This window comes from Canis aureus, chromosome 25, assembly GCF_053574225.1.
Source record: "Canis aureus isolate CA01 chromosome 25, VMU_Caureus_v.1.0, whole genome shotgun sequence".
Classification (NCBI taxonomy): domain Eukaryota; kingdom Metazoa; phylum Chordata; class Mammalia; order Carnivora; family Canidae; genus Canis; species Canis aureus.
In genome coordinates, this window is record NC_135635.1 from 11,645,066 (window position 1) to 11,663,569 (window position 18,504).

At 39.2% G+C, this 18,504-nt stretch overlaps 1 protein-coding gene across 25 annotated transcripts in view; it reads right to left on the reverse strand.

The window, feature by feature from the left end:
* The window catches only part of PPHLN1 (periphilin 1), a 149,428-nt gene that overhangs the window by 83,580 nt on the left and 47,344 nt on the right, over nt 1-18,504 (reverse strand). For all 25 annotated transcript variants that reach the window (XR_013363956.1, XR_013363957.1, XM_077870425.1 and 22 more), the window contains one exon: nt 654-865. Coding sequence is in view for 23 of the 25 variants with exons in the window: in XM_077870425.1 (XP_077726551.1) it covers nt 654-865 (212 nt within the window). In the remaining 2 variants the exon portion in view is untranslated. The remainder of the gene's footprint in view (nt 1-653; nt 866-18,504) is intronic.

Sequence of the window (18,504 nt, forward strand, 5' to 3'; positions counted from 1 at the left end):
TGGAAAAAAATTAACCTAAGTAGTTTTTTTTAACTCTAAAATCTGTAAGGGGGATCCCTGGGTGGCTCAGTGGTTTGGCAACTGCCTTTGGCCCAGGGCACAGTCCTGGAGTCCCGGGATCAAGTCCCGCGTTGGGCTCCCAGCATAAAGCCTGCTTATCCCTCTGCCTGTGTCTCTGCCTCTCTTTCTCTCTATGTTTATCATAAAAAAAATTAAAAATAAAATAAAAAAATAAAAAAATACAATCTGTAAGGCTATATACCTTATATTTAGGGGAAACCACTGATATTTTTCACAAAAAGTATACTATCAAATATATAAATACAGACATCTTCTAGTGACAGAAGACTAAAGAGGATGGACTAGCACAAGAACTAGCAGAAAAGATTAAGAGTATATAACTTTCCAGCATGATTACAAACACACCTTTTCTGTGGCAAATTAGAAGTGAGATGTCAATGTGAACCATAACTTGAAATGGTTCCCAAAAAATGTGTGTTATTCATTATACTATTCTTTCAACTTTTCTAGAAGTTTCCAAAATTTTCAAAATAAAAGGTTAAGAAAATATATCTTACAACACCCATAAAGCAATCTGAATCAGTACGTTCTCATTAGTGGAGATTGTAAAAGAAATCTTAAAAAATACATACTTCTATGTTGAGATTGATGGAAAGAATATGTTTTGCTTCTTTCTGGAGAGTAGCTTCTACTACTGACACTGGAACCAGACCTGCTGTGCGGAGAATCCTTTCGACCTACAGGTGATTCTCTGAAAAAAGGAGTGTCTCTTTTATGAGGAGACCGGTCTCTCGCATAATGGGAAGAATAGAAACTTTTTCTTCTAAAGCCATCTCTCATGTCCCTTTGAAGGAAAAAAAAAAAAAAAGTGAATTATATCCTGTCACTTATATACACAATACAAATGGCAAAAGCTCTGATTTTAAGATACTCTTTATGTTGTAATCTTGGTACCCTCCACTTTATTTTTTAACCATCACCTCACTTTAAAAAAAAAAATTTATTAGAGAGAGAAACAGTATGAGCAAGGGTGGGGGGCATAGCAGCAAAGGGAAAGGGAGAGACAATCTGAGGCAGACTCTACACTGAGCCCACTCAGGGCTTGATTTCACAATCATGAGATCATGAGCTGAGCTGAAACCAAGAGTCAGATGCTTAACTGACTGAGCCACGCAGGTACCCCATCACACCTAACTTCTAGTGTTAGTCCACAAAATGAAACTTTATCAGTGATATATGATTTAGAATGCGTACATTTTTTCAGTTTGGAGGTAGAATCACATGCTTAAGAGCAAAAATTACTATATTCTAAGCAAACACAGAAATGTTATGATGTGAAAAACATGACTATAGTCTTCTGTTTGCCATTAAAAATATTCTACACAATTGCCGTACTCTCAAAGACATCTACAGAATGCCAAAGATTTCCCAAGTGAGACATTTCATGGACTTTTATTCACTTCTAAGGACAGTAATATACTACCGGTATTTAACTGCTGTGATTTTGCTTCCCACATTCCAATACGGCAATGTCTACAGACATTTCTGTTGTCACAACTGGAGAGGAAATGTTTCCACTGGTGGGTAGGGACCAGGGATGCCACTAAAACCCTACAATGCCTAGGACAGGTCCCATACACACACACAACAAAAAACTAACTGACCCAAAATGTTAGTAATACCAAATACCAAATACCAGGTTAAGAAACCCTGGTATATACTTATTAAGTCCCTGTTCTCTTGAGTTTCCATCCTTAGTGTACAGATTGTTGCTTATCTCTAAACATCAGCTTTTAATAAATTACCTCTACTTTTTATAAGGCAGAACCAACTGTAAATCAAAGCAAACCAAAATTATTAAATGAAACTATCAAGACCTGAGCCTCCATTTAAAGGAACACTTGGCATCAAACAGGCTTTAACTGCACATTTAGCAAGGGTATTTCCATATTAAAATTAAGGAACATTGCATTTCAGACAGAAGAACACTAAGAGACAAACCAATGGCATGAAATTTCAAATGCTCAGAAAATTTCAGCATATTGATCAGCAGTTCCTAACATATAAGTAGTCATTAGCAGATTAATACCCAAAATATACACTGTTCTAACAAATTTTCTGGACCAAGTATAAAACAGCTAAAACTCATTTACCATAAATGAACACAGACAAAATACTAATGCCACAATAAAGCCTCCAAGAAATTCTGTGTTCAAGCTCAATCAGCAAAACTACAGAAGCCATATCAACATCACTGAGAGCTGAGTGGCTATATATGAATTATAAAGGTCTTAGGAATTGTACCAAAGTGCTGAGGACACAGTGGTAAACTATTTGCATGCAGTCACACCTCCATCGTGGAACTCTCAGGCTAGAAGAGGCTGATATTAAGCAAATAAACATGAAACATGTGAATGCAGTCAAGAGTGTATGAAGGAGACTAGGAGCTTACTCATGCAGACAAGAGATGGTAGTAGCTTAAATAAGGAAGGCTAGAGCAAAAAACAACAACAAAAAAATAAGGCTAGAGGAAGGGAGCACTTTAATATGCACTAGAATGCATCTTTGTAGACTCAAAGGGACATGGTAAATGTCTGACTAACGAGTATGAGAGATGGGATGCCAAGATGATTTCCAGAATTCTGGCATGATGGATTATTGAAATGAGAAAAACAGATTTGAGAAACTGGGGTGGGGTAGGAGAGCCACGTTTAGATTTGAATGTGTTAAGTCTGAGATGCACATGTAACATCCAGTGAGTAGGCAACTAGACACACCAGTGACGATACTGCAGATTTTCTGGCTGTAACTATAAATTGTTCTCTAAATAAGCAGTATTTAAAGCCTTGGGTAGGGCCCAGAATTCCAGGACTAAAAAACTACATTAGAAGAGAAATGGGCTGAGAATGAAACAGAACAGCCACAGAAACATGAGGGAAAGTGGTAAGTTATCAGGAAAGCCAAGGAAAGACTACTCCAAGAAGGAGAATAAAGATTTCCTACACAGAAATTAATGAGCTCTTATTAATAACTTATCTAGGGGATGAAGAAGAGCAGCAGGCCCACATGCAGAGGAAAGACTGCCTACTTTCTCCAGCAGGAGGCAGGGTGGGGGATTAGACAAAATGCTGGACTACAGTTTCCTAATCCTGACACAAGATGGCAGTAAAATCACAACAGCATAGTCCAGAACCATTAGAGTGGCCTGGAGTGACTGAATATATTTGGGGGAAACACAGGTCAGATTTTTAATATCTCAGAGCAGAGTAAGGTCTCTCCTTGCCTTCACATCAATCTCTCATATTTCCCATCAGATTGAGCAAAAACATCACAAAGGCATCATCTACTTTATCATATTTCCCATCAGATTGAGCAAAAACATCACAAAGGCATCATCTACTACCAGTATCCTCTTTGATAGAGTGGTAATACTAGCCATGTCATTTATTTGTGTTCATGTATATGTACATATATTTTTCATATTTCTATATCCCAATATATGAAAGGCACTATGGGGAATTACTGAGGTTCTAAAGAACCTTTGTATATTATGGGTGGGGAGTAAATGTTTCACAAGGCTGGTATTACAATTTGTATTAGATGGAAAATTTGTGTTAGATGGAAAACTGATCTGGAAGATCCTTAAAGAAAGATAAAATTTAGATAATTGTTGAACAGAAATATAATCAAACCACAAAGATAAAAGCTGTATTTAAAAAGAGAAAGAGGCACACCTGGGTAGCTCAGCTGGTTAAATGCCTGCCTTTGGCTCAGGTCAATCCTAGGGTCCTGGAATCAAGCCCTGGATTGATTTAGGGCTCCCTGCTTAGTGGGGAGTCTGCTTCTCCATCTCCCTCTGCCCCTCCCCCTCACCACCCATGCTCTCTCAAGTAAATAAATAAAACCCTAAAAAAAAATTTTAAAAATGAAAAGGGAAACAGGTAGACTAATTTTAGCAATATTTTTATTTAACCCAATGTATCTGAAATATTATCAAGATGTAATCAATATTTTATTTCTTTAATTTTTTAATTTTAATTTTTATTTATTTATTCATGAGAGACAGAGAGAGAGAGAGGCAGAGACACAGGCAGAGGCAGAAGTAGGCTCCATGCAGGGAGCCCAACGTGGGACTCGATCCCTGGACCCCAGGATCCTGCGATCCCAGGATCCCACCCCGGGCTGAAGGCGGCGCTAAACCACTGAGCCACTGGGGCTGCCCAATATTTTAAAATTTAGTGAGATATTTTACATTGTCTCTTTTCATCTTAAATCTTGAAAATCCCAGGGTGTATTATATACTAATAGAATATCTATCTCACCTAAAAAAAAAAAAAAAAAAAAAAAAAGAATATTTATCTCCATCTGAACTGGCCATATTTCAAGTGAGACTTTGGTTACCGGCTCCCGTATTAGCACAGATTTAGATTGTCAGGAAAGTATTCCAAGCTTCAAGAAAAAGCAGAGACGGTTTAAAGGATATTGATGTAAACAAAAATAGAAGCAACCAGAACAGTGAAAACTCTAAAAACCACTGACTAAATAAAAAAGCAAAGGAAGAGAAATTCAAAAGGGTAGAGTTAGTATCAAACACTACATAGGCTGGAAGAGATGTCTGCATTTAGTGACTTAGGAGTCATTTGACCAGTAAATGGACTTGTCCAATAAAACTCTGGAAACCAAAACAGATTATAAGAAATCATGACATTATCTACCAAAGCAGTTGAGCCATTAGTTTTCTTCCAAAAAAGTTTGGCAGAGGAAAGAAGGGAGAGAACTGGAACAATACTTTGAGGGAAATAATTTATCTAATCATATCTGGAGAGTAGAAAAAAAAAAAGCCAATTTACTGTAGGAGAAACTGATTTTAAATTAAGACATAAATAAATAAATAAATAAATAAATAAATAAATAAATAAATAAATAAATAAACAAACAAACAAAGACACAGGGATCCCTGGGTGGCACAGCGGTTTGGCGCCTGCCTTTGGCCCAGGGCGCAATCCTGGAGACCCGGGATCGCATCCCACGTCGGGCTCCCGGTGCATGGAGCCTGCTTCTCCCTCTGCCTGTGTCTCTGCCTCTCTCTCTCTCTCTCTGTGACTATCATAAATAAATAAATAAAAATAAACAAACAAATAAATAAACTAAGACACAAAGTTAACTGATAAAGAGCCAAAAATCAACAAAATCAACTGAAAATGAGACAAAAAACAAGGTAGAAGAGAACAGCACTGAAGGAAAGAAGAGAAAACATGAAGAGAAAAACTCTCATTTCAAGAAGAGAAAATGTGAGAAATATCTCTTTAGAAGGCCTTTACCAGAGGAAAGTAATGCTAGAAATCATTAAGACAAAGTAAAGAAAGCAAGAATGTGAATGAAGCTTGAAATAGAGTAGAAACTTTTGGTATTGGTCTTGACGGGGAAGGGAGAACTATTAATTAGAGCAGTGTTCCTCAAAATGTAGGTTCCTAGATCTGCCTCAGGATTATCTATGAATATGACAGAAATGCAAATTCAGGGGCATCAAACCACACCTAAGGGTATGACCCAGTATTTAGGATTTAACAAGGCTCTCCAAGTGATCCTGATGCATATAAGACTTTGAGAAAGACTGAATTACAGAACCTCACTAACATATATAGGCACCTTATCCCTACGTCAAAAGCAGAAATTCAGAGCTCACAATAAAGGCAGAACCAGTCCCAATGATGACTCTAGGGTCGGACCATACCTGTGGATACCTAAAGATAAGAGCTGAAAAACAAAAGAAAGAACTGCTATTAAAAAGTATCATCAGGATGCCTGGGTGGCTCAGCGATTGAGTGCCTGCCTTTGGCCCAGGGCGTGAATATGGAGCCCTGGGATCTAGTCCTGCATTGGGCTCCTTGCATGGAGCCTGCTTCTCCCTCTGCCTGTGTCTCTGCCTCTGTGTGTGTGTGTGTGTGTGTGTGTGTGTGTGTGTGTGTCTCATGAACAAATAAAATCTTAAAAAAAAAAAAAAAGAAAGAAAGAAAAAAGTATCATCAAGAACCATGTGGGTGGTTCAGTTGGGGGTGTCTGCCTTCGGCTCAGGCCATGATCCCAGCGAAGGGCTCCAGCTCCTTGCTCAGTGGGGAGTCTGCTTCTCCCTCTGCTTCTCTCTCTGCTTGTGTGCTCCTGTGCACTCTCTCAAATAAATAAAATCTTAAAAAAAAAAAAAAAACCTATCATCAAATCAGGAGGGAGAGAGAGAGAGACGACTGAGAACCAGAAATTATAATCATCAAGGAAGAAAAAATGGAGCCTTGGGAATTTTATCTAAGAGTACAAAGATGAGGACAAGTAGAATAAATGGGAACATTCAAAGATGACAATGGAAGAGTGGTGTCAGAGGTAGCAAGAAGTATGCCCAGAACTCATCTGATGAATCAAGGAATGAGGAGGCAAGTGTGTTGGGAGGGCAGTTAGGTTCCAGTTATAGAAAAGGGATGCCAAGAATTGTAGAAAATATACCTACTCTATCTTGAAGTGAAAAGATAAAGTCCTTGCACCAGGCTTATATTCTAATGGGGGAAAGGAGCCTATAAATAAAATATTTCTGAGTGACAAATAATAGAAAGTAAGGTGGATGTGAAGGAGACTATTTTAGATAATATGGTCAGCGAGGACATTTCTGAGAAGATGACTGAGCAGAGATACAGTAAAAGAAATGGAACCTCACAAAGAACAAGGTTGTGAAGATATCTGATGTATGTTTATAGTGATCAGACTAACTGCCTTGTGAAAGTATCATATGTTGATGGGTAGGACATAATGATGAATCAGAAGGCCTTCTTAGAGTTCAGAATGATAGAGCACCAAAGTTTAACATACTAGCTCCGAGTATAGGGCTTAACAGAAGTATCATCTACTAGAGGAAAGAAATGGGGTTAGGGCATGTTAAGGTCCTCATGAACTAGCCACCTAACTACCGAAAGACCCTTCCAAAGTACTATCTTTAGGACCTTAAGCAAATTACCTAACCTCCCTATGCTTTAATCTCCTCATCTATACAGTGGGGATAATACTACCTACTTCACAGAGTTGTTGCAAGGAGTAAATGAGATCATATACGTAAAGTGCTTAGAACAGTGCCTGGTACACAACACGCAACAGATGTTAGCTAGTTCTATTGACCGTATTATCCTACTATGAGTTCCATCAAATTGATAAAGGTTTGCAGCAAGAAATAGCTAAGTATGACAGCATAACTGCTTGACAGTTTAATCCTAAAGAAAAGCAAAACTGGAATTCTGCGTATTAGTAGAGTTTAAAACCTGCTCATGATAATAAAACCTCTAGAACACACTTCAACTTGACTTCCCAAGGAATTTTCTTTACAGAAGATGAAATGCAGATAACTTAACTTCAAGAACTTCAGGTATGGAAGTTCAGAGTACACAGAGATGAAGCACATTTAAAGTGAAAAGAAGGCAGAAAGACTCCCCACCCCCCGTCACTAACCTGGGGGTCAACAAACATTTGCTGTAAAGAGTCAAATAATACTTTAGATTCTGTGAGCTATGTGGTCTCTATCACAACTCCTCAACATTCCATCATAGCACAACAGCAGCCATAGACCGTATGTAAACAAATGTACCTGGCTGTGTTCCAATAAAACTTACTAAAAAAGACAGTTGGTCGGATTTGACCCAAGAACTCTAGTTTGCCAACCCCTGGTCTAAACAATTACATACCTCTCAAAAATTCTCAAACAATTCAATGAAGAATAAATAGGTTACTTACAGATTCATATTTCTCACAGAATACAAAAAAAAAAATGGATGGAGATTTTTTTTCACCCTATCCTTTGCCAATATCTTAAAATTTTGCATTTTAGAAGCTAAATTTTAGAAAGCCATTACATAATGATAGAGGAGTATGTTTTAGCTGATTTATACCTTCGTTTTTTACCAGAGACCTGACTTCATAGTAAAAGCCCATTCTCAAAGTATGTTTCAAAAAATACTAATCCACAAGATGTCGGTATTTTTCGTTTCCATAAAATCCGAAGAGGGGTTAAATGGATATATAACCTTGGGTTTCACTGAGTTTAATAAAATTAAACATATTTATTTACAGTGGCACTTCTAAGAGCATTCCCTACAGATATGGATTCAAAAGTTATCTGCATGTATATGGCCTTTTCATCTTAATTGTATTCAACTTCTTGACCTTTCATTTTCCTAACTTCTCTGAACACAGCAACTTGGCAATGAATGGTATTCTATCATTTAGGTTTTTGTCATTTTGTTGTCCATGATTTCATTTTAACCTTCTCCCAAACACACGGATCCTTGAATTTTATGTATTTATTTTAAGATTTTATTTATTTATTCATGAGAGAGCGAGTGAGAGGCGCAGACATAGGCAGAGGGAGAAGCAGGTTCCTCAAACGGAGACTGATGTGGGACTCAATTATGGACCCTGGGATCACACCTGAGCCCAAGGCAGATGCTCAACTGCTGAGCCACCCACGTATCCCAGAGCCTCGTGTTTTAAACATTTTACCTAACTCTGAGATAATTTAGGGAAAAGTATAATCAATTCCCTTCTTATAACAAATATGATAAGTTCGGACTGGATAAAAAGCTAAATGTTTGGAAGGAAGGGACAGATGGGAAAAACCCCTCAAGAGAAAAAAAATACTAGACAATTATAAGCCTGTTTTGTATCAAAATACCAAGTTTTAAACTACATGCTAAAAAGGGCTCTAAAGTTAAAAATTATAATTGGATTTAAAGCAAATTTCCAATTAGGCAGAAAATTCTAATACAAATGGCAAAGTCTTAAATATTAATGTTTCATAATTTAATACATGCTAACGACACTGCTGAATAAGATGAACATACCAATAAAAAATGGTGAAGGATATGAAGATCAATGGAAAACAAAACCAAACCAGGAATCACATCACTAAATATGTACTTAAGATAACCTGTTCTTTTAAGTTTTCTCAACCAAATAGGAAAATGATACCATCCAGTAGTGAAAATAAGGGTAAACAGACACATTAGCTTCCTTATGAACAAACAATTTGGGTTGGGCTTGAAATTGCTACGGATTCAATGGTCCCAAAAATGGAAAACAGTACTCTAATTCACAAAACAGAGTTAAACTTCCAAGGTCCATACAGAGAGCCAATACTAAATAGAGCTGGAATACATTGCTGTCAGAACGCCTTTCTTATCTTCATTAACAAGTTTCCTTTTTGTCTCCTTCTCTAATTGTCTGTACTAATTTGGCTTTTTCTCAATCTAACGTCACAAAATACTACAGAATATTTTGATTTCTTTCATTTTCTTGGCATAATACCTGTTTAGGGTAGTTTGCATTTGGTTTCTAGCAAACCAACAGAAACAGCTCACTCATGCTTAACTGTACTCACATGATTAGTATAGCTATCATTACTGCTCTGAGATTTTGATACTGTAAATGTAAACACCTGGCTTTTCCAAATTATAAAAATGAAAAATATTTAAAATATATCTAAGAATAAAAAAGGAGTCTATTAATGAGAATCCTTATTATAGTATTGGTTCTCAAAGAAGGGTGATTTTGCTCCCTAGTGGACATGTGGCAATGTCCAGAGATGACATCTTTGCCTGTCACACCAACTTGGGGAGTACTATTAGATTCTAGTGGGTAAGAGATAAGGGATGCTGCTACACATCCTGTAACATATAGGACAGTCCCCCACAATGAAGAACTATCCAGTCCAAAATGCCAACAGAGCCAAAGTTCAGAAATCCTGAGGCACACATACACACACATATACAGTCATAAATTTAATCTATCAGTTTGAGAAATACATAGAAACATTCTACTTGTCCATTTTAATGTGTTTCTTTATAACATGTAACATCAAGTATTAAAATTTCTTCAAACCTCCTAAACATTCAAATAACATAAGCAAACAGTATTTTCTACTCTATTTTCAACCTTTTAATTTATATATAGTCCAAAACTTAAGAACATAGGGTCTGAGGCAAGTCTGCCAGAATTCAAATCCCGGCTCCATCATTTGTTTACTGTAGGAGAGGTGTGACAGTTATTTAACTTGTCTGTGCCTGTTTCATTTGCAAAATGGGAATGATGGATTAAGAGGGATGATGCACACAACACAAGTAAGTACTTTACATATTAACCCATTAACTCAAATTTTAAAAAGAAAAGAAGGGATCCCTGGGTGGCGCAGCGGTTTAGCGCCTGCCTTTGGCCCAGGGCGCGATCCTGGAGACCCCGGATCGAATCCCACGTCAGGCTCCCGGTGCATGGAGCCTGCTTCTCCCTCTGCCTATGTCTCTGCCTCTCTCTCTCTCTCTGTGTGACTATCATAAGTAAATGAAAAAAAAAATTAAAAAAAAAATTAAAAAGAAAAGAAATACACTGACAATACCAAGTATTGACAAGGACATGAAACAACTGGAATTTATATACCTTGATGATGGAAATATAAATGAGTATAAAGCTGCCAGCTCTCAGTCCACAAATCACTACATGAGTTAGTAATCAATCACATTACATTTTTCAAGGTCTTTTGGACTGGTCAATGTAGTATTGCTACCTCGTCTCCGCTGATAAACCTATGTGACATTTACAAAGAACAGATAACTGAAAGAGAACTGGCCAATGAATACTAAGTTCAGCCAAGAAACAAAACAGTGTTAGATGGTAGAAGTGAAAGTCAAAACTAAATATAAATGGAGTTATAGAAGAAATAGCTAACCATGGCAATGTTGACAATGCTGTCTTTCAAGAATGACATGAGATATGCAGCCAGAGGAAGTTAGTGAAGGCAAACTTACTTACATAAATGACAAAAGTTATTGTGACACACATACATACACAAATGATGATGCCCCAGAGATGTGATGCTAACAAAATACTTCATATTAAAGGAACTCTCAGAGGGGCACCTGGGTGGCTCAGTGGTTGAGCATCTTTTGGGTTTGGGTCCTGGGGTCCTGGGATAGAGTCCCACATCAGGCTCTCTGTAGGGAGCCTGCTTCTCCCTCTACCTGTATTTCTGCCTTTCTCTCTCTGTCTCTCATTAATGAATAAATAAAATCTTTAAAAATAATAATAAAATTAAATTAAAAAATAAAGGAACTCTCAGAAATTTCACAATGAAAATGCAAAGGATAAAATGTTAGAAACTGACTCAAACTTAGAATGGAATATGATAACTCATCAAGACATAAAAAAGAGGGGGGGAGGGGCAAGAGGGCGGAAGAGTAGGGTCCCCAAATCACCTGTCTCCACCAAACTACCTAGAAAACCTTCAAATTATCCTGAAAATCTATGAATTCGGCCTGAGATTTAAAGAGAGACCAGCTGGAATGCTACAGTGAGAAGAGTTCGCGCTTCTATCAAGGTAGGAAGACGGGGAAAAAGGAATAAAGGAACAAAGGCCTCCAAGGGGGAGGGGCCCGCGAGGAGCCGGGCTGAGGCCGGGGCGAGTGTCCCCAGGACAGGAGAGCCCCGTCCCGGAGAAGCAGGAGCTGCACCGACCTTCCCGGGGGAAAGGGGCTCGCGGGGAGGTGGAGCAGGACCCAGGAGGGCGGGGAGGCCCTCGGGCTCCCGGGGACACTAACAGACACCTGCGCCCCGGGAGAGTGCGCCGAGCTCCCTAAGGGCTGCAGCGCGAACGGCGGGACCCGGAGCAGCTCGGGGGGCTCGGGGGCGGCTCCGCGGAGGGGGCTGCGGGGCGGGAGCTGCTCCGGGGATTCGGGGGCGGCTCCGCGGAGGGGGCTGCGGGACGGGAGCGCAAATCCACCAGCGCAGGCTCCGGAGCACAGGGCGCCGAGACACAGCCCAGGATCCGGCCTCCCCCGGGACAGGCAGAGGCCGGGAGGGCCCAGGACAGCAAGGACGCTCCTGCCCCAGCTGAGCAGATCAGCGGCCCCGCCCGGAGCCTCCAGGCCCTGCAGTCGGAGTTCCTGCCGGAGCTGAATCCAGGTTCCCAGAGCTGCCCCGCCACAGGGGCTGTTCCTCCTGCGGCCTCACGGGGTAAACAACCCTCACTGAGCCCTGCACCAGGCAGGGGCACAGCAGCTCCCCCAACTGCTAACACCTGAAAATCAGCACAACAGGCCCCTCCCCCAGAACACCAGCTAGACGGACAACTTCCAGGAGAAGCCAAGGGACTTAAAGTACACAGAATCAGAAGATACTCCCCGGTGGTTCTTTTTTTTGTTTTGTTTTGTTTTTTTGTTTTTGTTTTGTTTTGCTTTTTGATTTGTTTCCTTCCCCCACCCCCTTTTTTTCTCCTTTCTTTTTCTTTCTCTTTTTCTTTTTTTTTTTTCGTTTTTTTTTTCTCTTTCTCTTCCCTTTTTTTTTTTTCTCTTTCTCTTTTCTTTCCTTCTTTCTCTCCTCTCTTTTTCTCTTTTTCCCAATACAATTTGCTTTTGGCCACTCTGCACTGAGCAAAATGACTAGAAGGAAAACCTCACCTCAAAAGAAAGAATCAGAAACAGTCCTCTCTCCCACAGAGTTACAAAATCTGGATTACAATTCAATGTCAGAAAGCCAATTCAGAAGCACTATTATACAGCTACTGGTGGCTCTAGAAAAAAGTATAAAGGACTCAAGAGACTTCATGACTGCAGAATTTAGAGCTAATCAGGCAGAAATTAAAAATCAATTGAATGAGATGCAATCCAAACTAGAAGTCCTAACGACGAGGGTTAACGAGGTGGAAGAACGAGTGAGTGACCTAGAAGACAAGTTGATAGCAAAGAGGGAAACTGAGGAAAAAAGAGACAGACAATTAAAAGACCATGAAGATAGATTAAGGGAAATAAACGACAGCCTGAGGAAGAAAAACCTACGTTTAATTGGGGTTCCCGAGGGCGCCGAAAGGGACAGAGGGCCAGAATATGTATTTGAACAAATTCTAGCTGAAAACTTTCCTAATCTGGGAAGGGAAACAGGCATTCAGATCCAGGAAATAGAGCGATCCCCCCCTAAAATCAATAAAAACCGTTCAACACCTCGACATTTAATTGTGAAGCTTGCAAATTCCAAAGATAAGGAGAAGATCCTTAAAGCAGCAAGAGACAAGAAATCCCTGACTTTTATGGGGAGGAGTATTAGGGTAACAGCAGACCTCTCCACAGAGACCTGGCAGGCCAGAAAGGGCTGGCAGGATATATTCAGGGTCCTAAAGGAGAAGAACATGCAACCAAGAATACTTTATCCAGCAAGGCTCTCATTCAAAATGGAAGGAGAGATAAAGAGCTTCCAAGACAGGCAGCAACTAAAAGAATATGTGACCTCCAAACCAGCTCTGCAAGAAATTTTAAGGGGGACTCTTAAAATTCCCCTTTAAGAAGAAGTTCAGTGGAACATTCCACAAAAACAAGGACTGAATAGATATCATGATGACACTAAACTCATATCTCTCGATAGTAACTCTGAATGTGAACGGGCTTAATGACCCCATCAAAAGGCGCAGGGTTTCAGACTGGATAAAAAAGCAGGACCCATCTATTTGCTGTCTACGAGAGACTCATTTTAGACAGAAGGACACCTACAGCCTGAAAATAAAAGGTTGGAGAACCATTTACCATTCGAATGGTCCTCAAAAGAAAGCAGGGGTAGCCATCCTTATATCAGATAAACTAAAATTTACCCCAAAGACTGTAGTGAGAGATGAAGAGGGACACTATATCATACTTAAAGGATCTATTCAACAAGAGGACTTAACAATCCTCAATATATATGCCCCGAATGTGGGAGCTGCCAAATATATAAATCAATTATTAACCAAAGTGAAGAAATACTTAGATAATAATACACTTATACTTGGTGACTTCAATCTAGCTCTTTCTATACTCGATAGGTCTTCTAAGCACAACATCTCCAAAGAAACGAGAGCTTTAAATGATACACTGGACCAGATGGATTTCACAGATATCTACAGAACTTTACATCCAAACTCAACTGAATACACATTCTTCTCAAGCGCACATGGAACTTTCTCCAGAATAGACCACATATTGGGTCACAAATCGGGTCTGAACCGATACCAAAAGATTGGGATGGTCCCCTGCATATTCTCAGACCATAATGCCTTGAAATTAGAACTAAATCACAACAAGAAGTTTGGAAGGACCTCAAACACGTGGAGGTTAAGGACCATCCTGCTAAAAGATAAAAGGGTCAACCAGGAAATTAAGGAAGAATTAAAAAGATTCATGGAAACTAATGAGAATGAAGATACAACCGTTCAAAATCTTTGGGATGCAGCAAAAGCAGTCCTAAGGGGGAAATACATCGCAATACAAGCATCCATTCAAAAACAGGAAAGAACTCAAATACAAAAACTCACCTTACACATAAAGGAGCTAGAGAAAAAACAGCAAATAGATCCTACACCCAAGAGAAGAAGGGAGTTAATAAAGATTCGAGCAGAACTCAACGAAATCGAGACCAGAAGAACTGTGGAACAGATCAACAAAACCAGGAGTTGGTTCTTTGAAAGAATTAACAAGATAGATAAACCATTAGCCAGCCTTATTAAAAAGAAGAGAGAGAAGACTCAAATTAATAAAATCATGAATGAGAAAGGAGAGATCACTACCAACACCAAGGAAATACAAACGATTTTAAAAACATATTATGAACAGCTATACGCCAATAAATTAGGCAATCTGGAAGAAATGGACGCATTCCTGGAAAGCCACAAACTACCAAAACTGGAACAGGAAGAAATAGAAAACCTGAACAGACCAATAACCAGGGAGGAAATTGAAGCAGTCATCAAAAACCTCCCAAGACACAAGAGTCCAGGGCCAGATGGCTTCCCAGGGGAATTTTATCAAACGTTTAAAGAAGAAACCATACCTATTCTCCTAAAGCTGTTTGGAAAGATAGAAAGAGATGGAGTACTTCCAAATTTGTTCTATGAAGCCAGCATCACCTTAATTCCAAAGCCAGACAAAGACCCCGCCAAAAAGGAGAATTACAGACCAATATCCCTGATGAACATGGATGCAAAAATTCTCAACAAGATACTGGCCAATAGGATCCAACAGTACATTAAGAAAATTATTCACCATGACCAAGTAGGATTTATCCCTGGGACACAAGGCTGGTTCAACACCCGTAAAACAATCAATGTGATTCATCATATCAGCAAGAGAAAAACCAAGAACCATATGATCCTCTCATTGGATGCAGAGAAAGCATTTGACAAAATACAGCATCCATTCCTGATCAAAACTCTTCAGAGTGTAGGGATAGAGGGAACATTCCTCGACATCTTAAAAGCCATCTATGAAAAGCCCACAGCAAATATCATTCTCAATGGGGAAGCACTAGGAGCCTTTCCCCTAAGATCAGGAACAAGACAGGGATGTCCACTCTCACCACTGCTGTTCAACATAGTAGTGGAAGTCCTAGCCTCAGCAATCAGACAACAAAAAGACATTAAAGGCATTCAAATTGGCAAAGAAGAAGTCAAACTCTCCCTCTTCGCCGATGACATGATACTCTACATAGAAAACCCAAAAGTCTCCACCCCAAGATTGCTACAACTCATACAGCAATTCGGTAGCGTGGCAGGATACAAAATCAATGCCCAGAAGTCAGTGGCATTTCTATACACTAACAATGAGACTGAAGAAAGAGAAATTAAGGAGTCAATCCCATTTACAATTGCACCCAAAAGCATAAGATACCTAGGAATAAACCTCACCAAAGATGTAAAGGATCTATACCCTCAAAACTATAGAACACTTCTGAAAGAAATTGAGGAAGACACAAAGAGATGGAAAAATATTCCATGCTCATGGATTGGCAGAATTAATATTGTGAAAATGTCAATGTTACCCAGGGCAATATACACGTTTAATGCAATCCCTATCAAAATACCATGGACTTTCTTCAGAGAGTTAGAACAAATTATTTTAAGATTTGTGTGGAATCAGAAAAGACCCCGAATAGCCAGGGGAATTTTAAAAAAGAAAACCATATCTGGGGGCATCACAATGCCAGATTTCAGCTTGTACTACAAAGCTGTGGTCATCAAGACAGTGTGGTACTGGCACAAAAACAGACACATAGATCAGTGGAACAGAATAGAGAATCCAGAAGTGGACCCTGAACTTTATGGGCAACTAATATTCGATAAAGGAGGAAAGACTATCCATTGGAAGAAAGACAGTCTCTTCAATAAATGGTGCTGGGAAAATTGGACATCCACATGCAGAAGAATGAAACTAGACCACTCTCTTTCACCACACACAAAGATAAACTCAAAATGGATGAAAGATCTAAATGTGAGACAAGATTCCATCAAAATCCTAGAGAAGAACACACGCAACACCCTTTTTGAACTCGGCCACAGTAACTTCTTGCAAGATACATCCACGAAGGCAAAAGAAACAAAAGCAAAAATGAACTATTGGGACTTCATCAAGATAAGAAGCTTTTGCACAGCAAAGGATACAGTCAACAAAACTCAAAGACAACCTACAGAATGGGAGAAGGTATTTGCAAATGACATATCAGATAAAGGGCTAGTTTCCAAGATCTATAAAGAACTTACTAAACTCAACACCAAAGAAACAAACAATCCAATCATGACATGGGCAAAAGACATGAACAGAAATCTCACAGAGGAAGACATAGACATGGCCAACATGCATATGAGAAAATGCTCTGTATCACTTGCCATCAGGGAAATACAAATGAAAACTACAATGAGATACCACCTCACACCAGTGAGAATGGGGAAAATTAACAAGGCAGGAAACAACAAATGTTGGAGAGGATGCGGAGAAAAGGGAACCCTCTTACACTGTTGGTGGGAATGTGAACTGGTGCAGCCACTCTGGAAAACTGTGTGGAGGTTCCTCAAAGAGTTAAAAATAGACCTGCCCTACGACCCAGCAATTGCACTGTTGGGGATTTACCCCAAAGATACAAATGCGATGAAACGCCGGGACACCTGCACCCCGATGTTTCTAGCAGCAATGGCCACGATAGCCAAACTGTGGAAGGAGCCTCGGTGTCCAACGAAAGATGAATGGATAAAGAAGATGTGGTTTATGTATACAATGGAATATTACTCAGCCATTAGAAATGACAAATACCCACCATTTGCTTCAATGTGGATGGAACTGGAGGGTATTATGCTGAGTGAAGTAAGTCAGTCGGAAAGGACAAACATTATATGTTCTCATTCATTTGGGGAATATAAATAATAGTGAAAGGGAATATAAGGGAAGGGGGAAGAAATATGTGGGAAATATCAGAAAGGGAGACAGAACGTAAAGACTGCTAACTCTGGGAAACGAACTAGGGGTGGTGGAAGGGGAGGAGGGCGGGGGGTGGGAGTGAATGGGTGACGGGCACTGGGTGTTATTCTGTATGTTAGTAAATTGAACACCAATAAAGAAAAAAAAAAAAAAGACATAAAAAAGATGCTGACTCCATATCTTAAGTTACACAACAAGAAGGCAAACACCGTTCAGATTACTCTTGATAACTTTTTTACAAATAAAAACTCTCTCAATGTTTCTAAGGTTTTAAATTACAGTATAATAAATGAGTATTAGTTTCACCATTTCTTTCATTTCCCTAGACATTTCTAATTGACAAGAAAGGTTAATTTAATGGTTTGACAAATTTTAAGTCACAACTGTAATTTTTCCCATTTACTATTAAGGTTGCTTTAAGTCATACTGATGATTACCTTTGGAGAAGAAAAAGAAATTTGAGTAGGGGCATGAGGAAGCTTCTGAATGCAAGTTATATTTTATTTCTCAACCTAGATTATAGTTATAGTTATGGTAATTCACTGAGCTGTACACCTACCTGGAACTGTGTATTTTACATTATATGCTCCAGTAAGTATATATGCTTATGAAAATGTGATAAAAATACAGCTCCTTGTGATTTAACATGATCTGATAGGAATTTTTAAGAATGTAAACGGAACTTTTAAGAAGAGAATTTTCATTTTTAATATTTACTTTAAGGAAAAGCGTAAGACCACCTATTGTCTGAAAATCATTAATACACTTTAATGATTTCTTTTGATCACCATAGCGGTCATCTACTAACATGGTCTCAGGTCATCTTCCCAGAGGATCACTGAGAAATCAGTGTCAGGTGATTAGGATGCTCCAGCGCAGGATATTCTCTCTGCAACTTCTATTTTGTTGTTATTTAGTTTTGTTCCTATTTACTTTTCCTTTATTCAGAAAAGTGCTATACCTTAATGCAGCAATCTTTTTTAAAGATTTTATTTATTTATTCATGATAGGCAGAGAGAGGCAGAGATATAGGCAGAGGGAGAAGCAGGCTCCCTGAAGGGAGCCCGATGGGGGGACTCAATCCCTGGGACCCTGGGATCACACCCCCTCAACCACTGAGCCAGTCAGGAGTCCCTAACACAGCAATTCTTAACATTCAATGTCATTTCCAAATATCATGATTCTCTTTACCCAA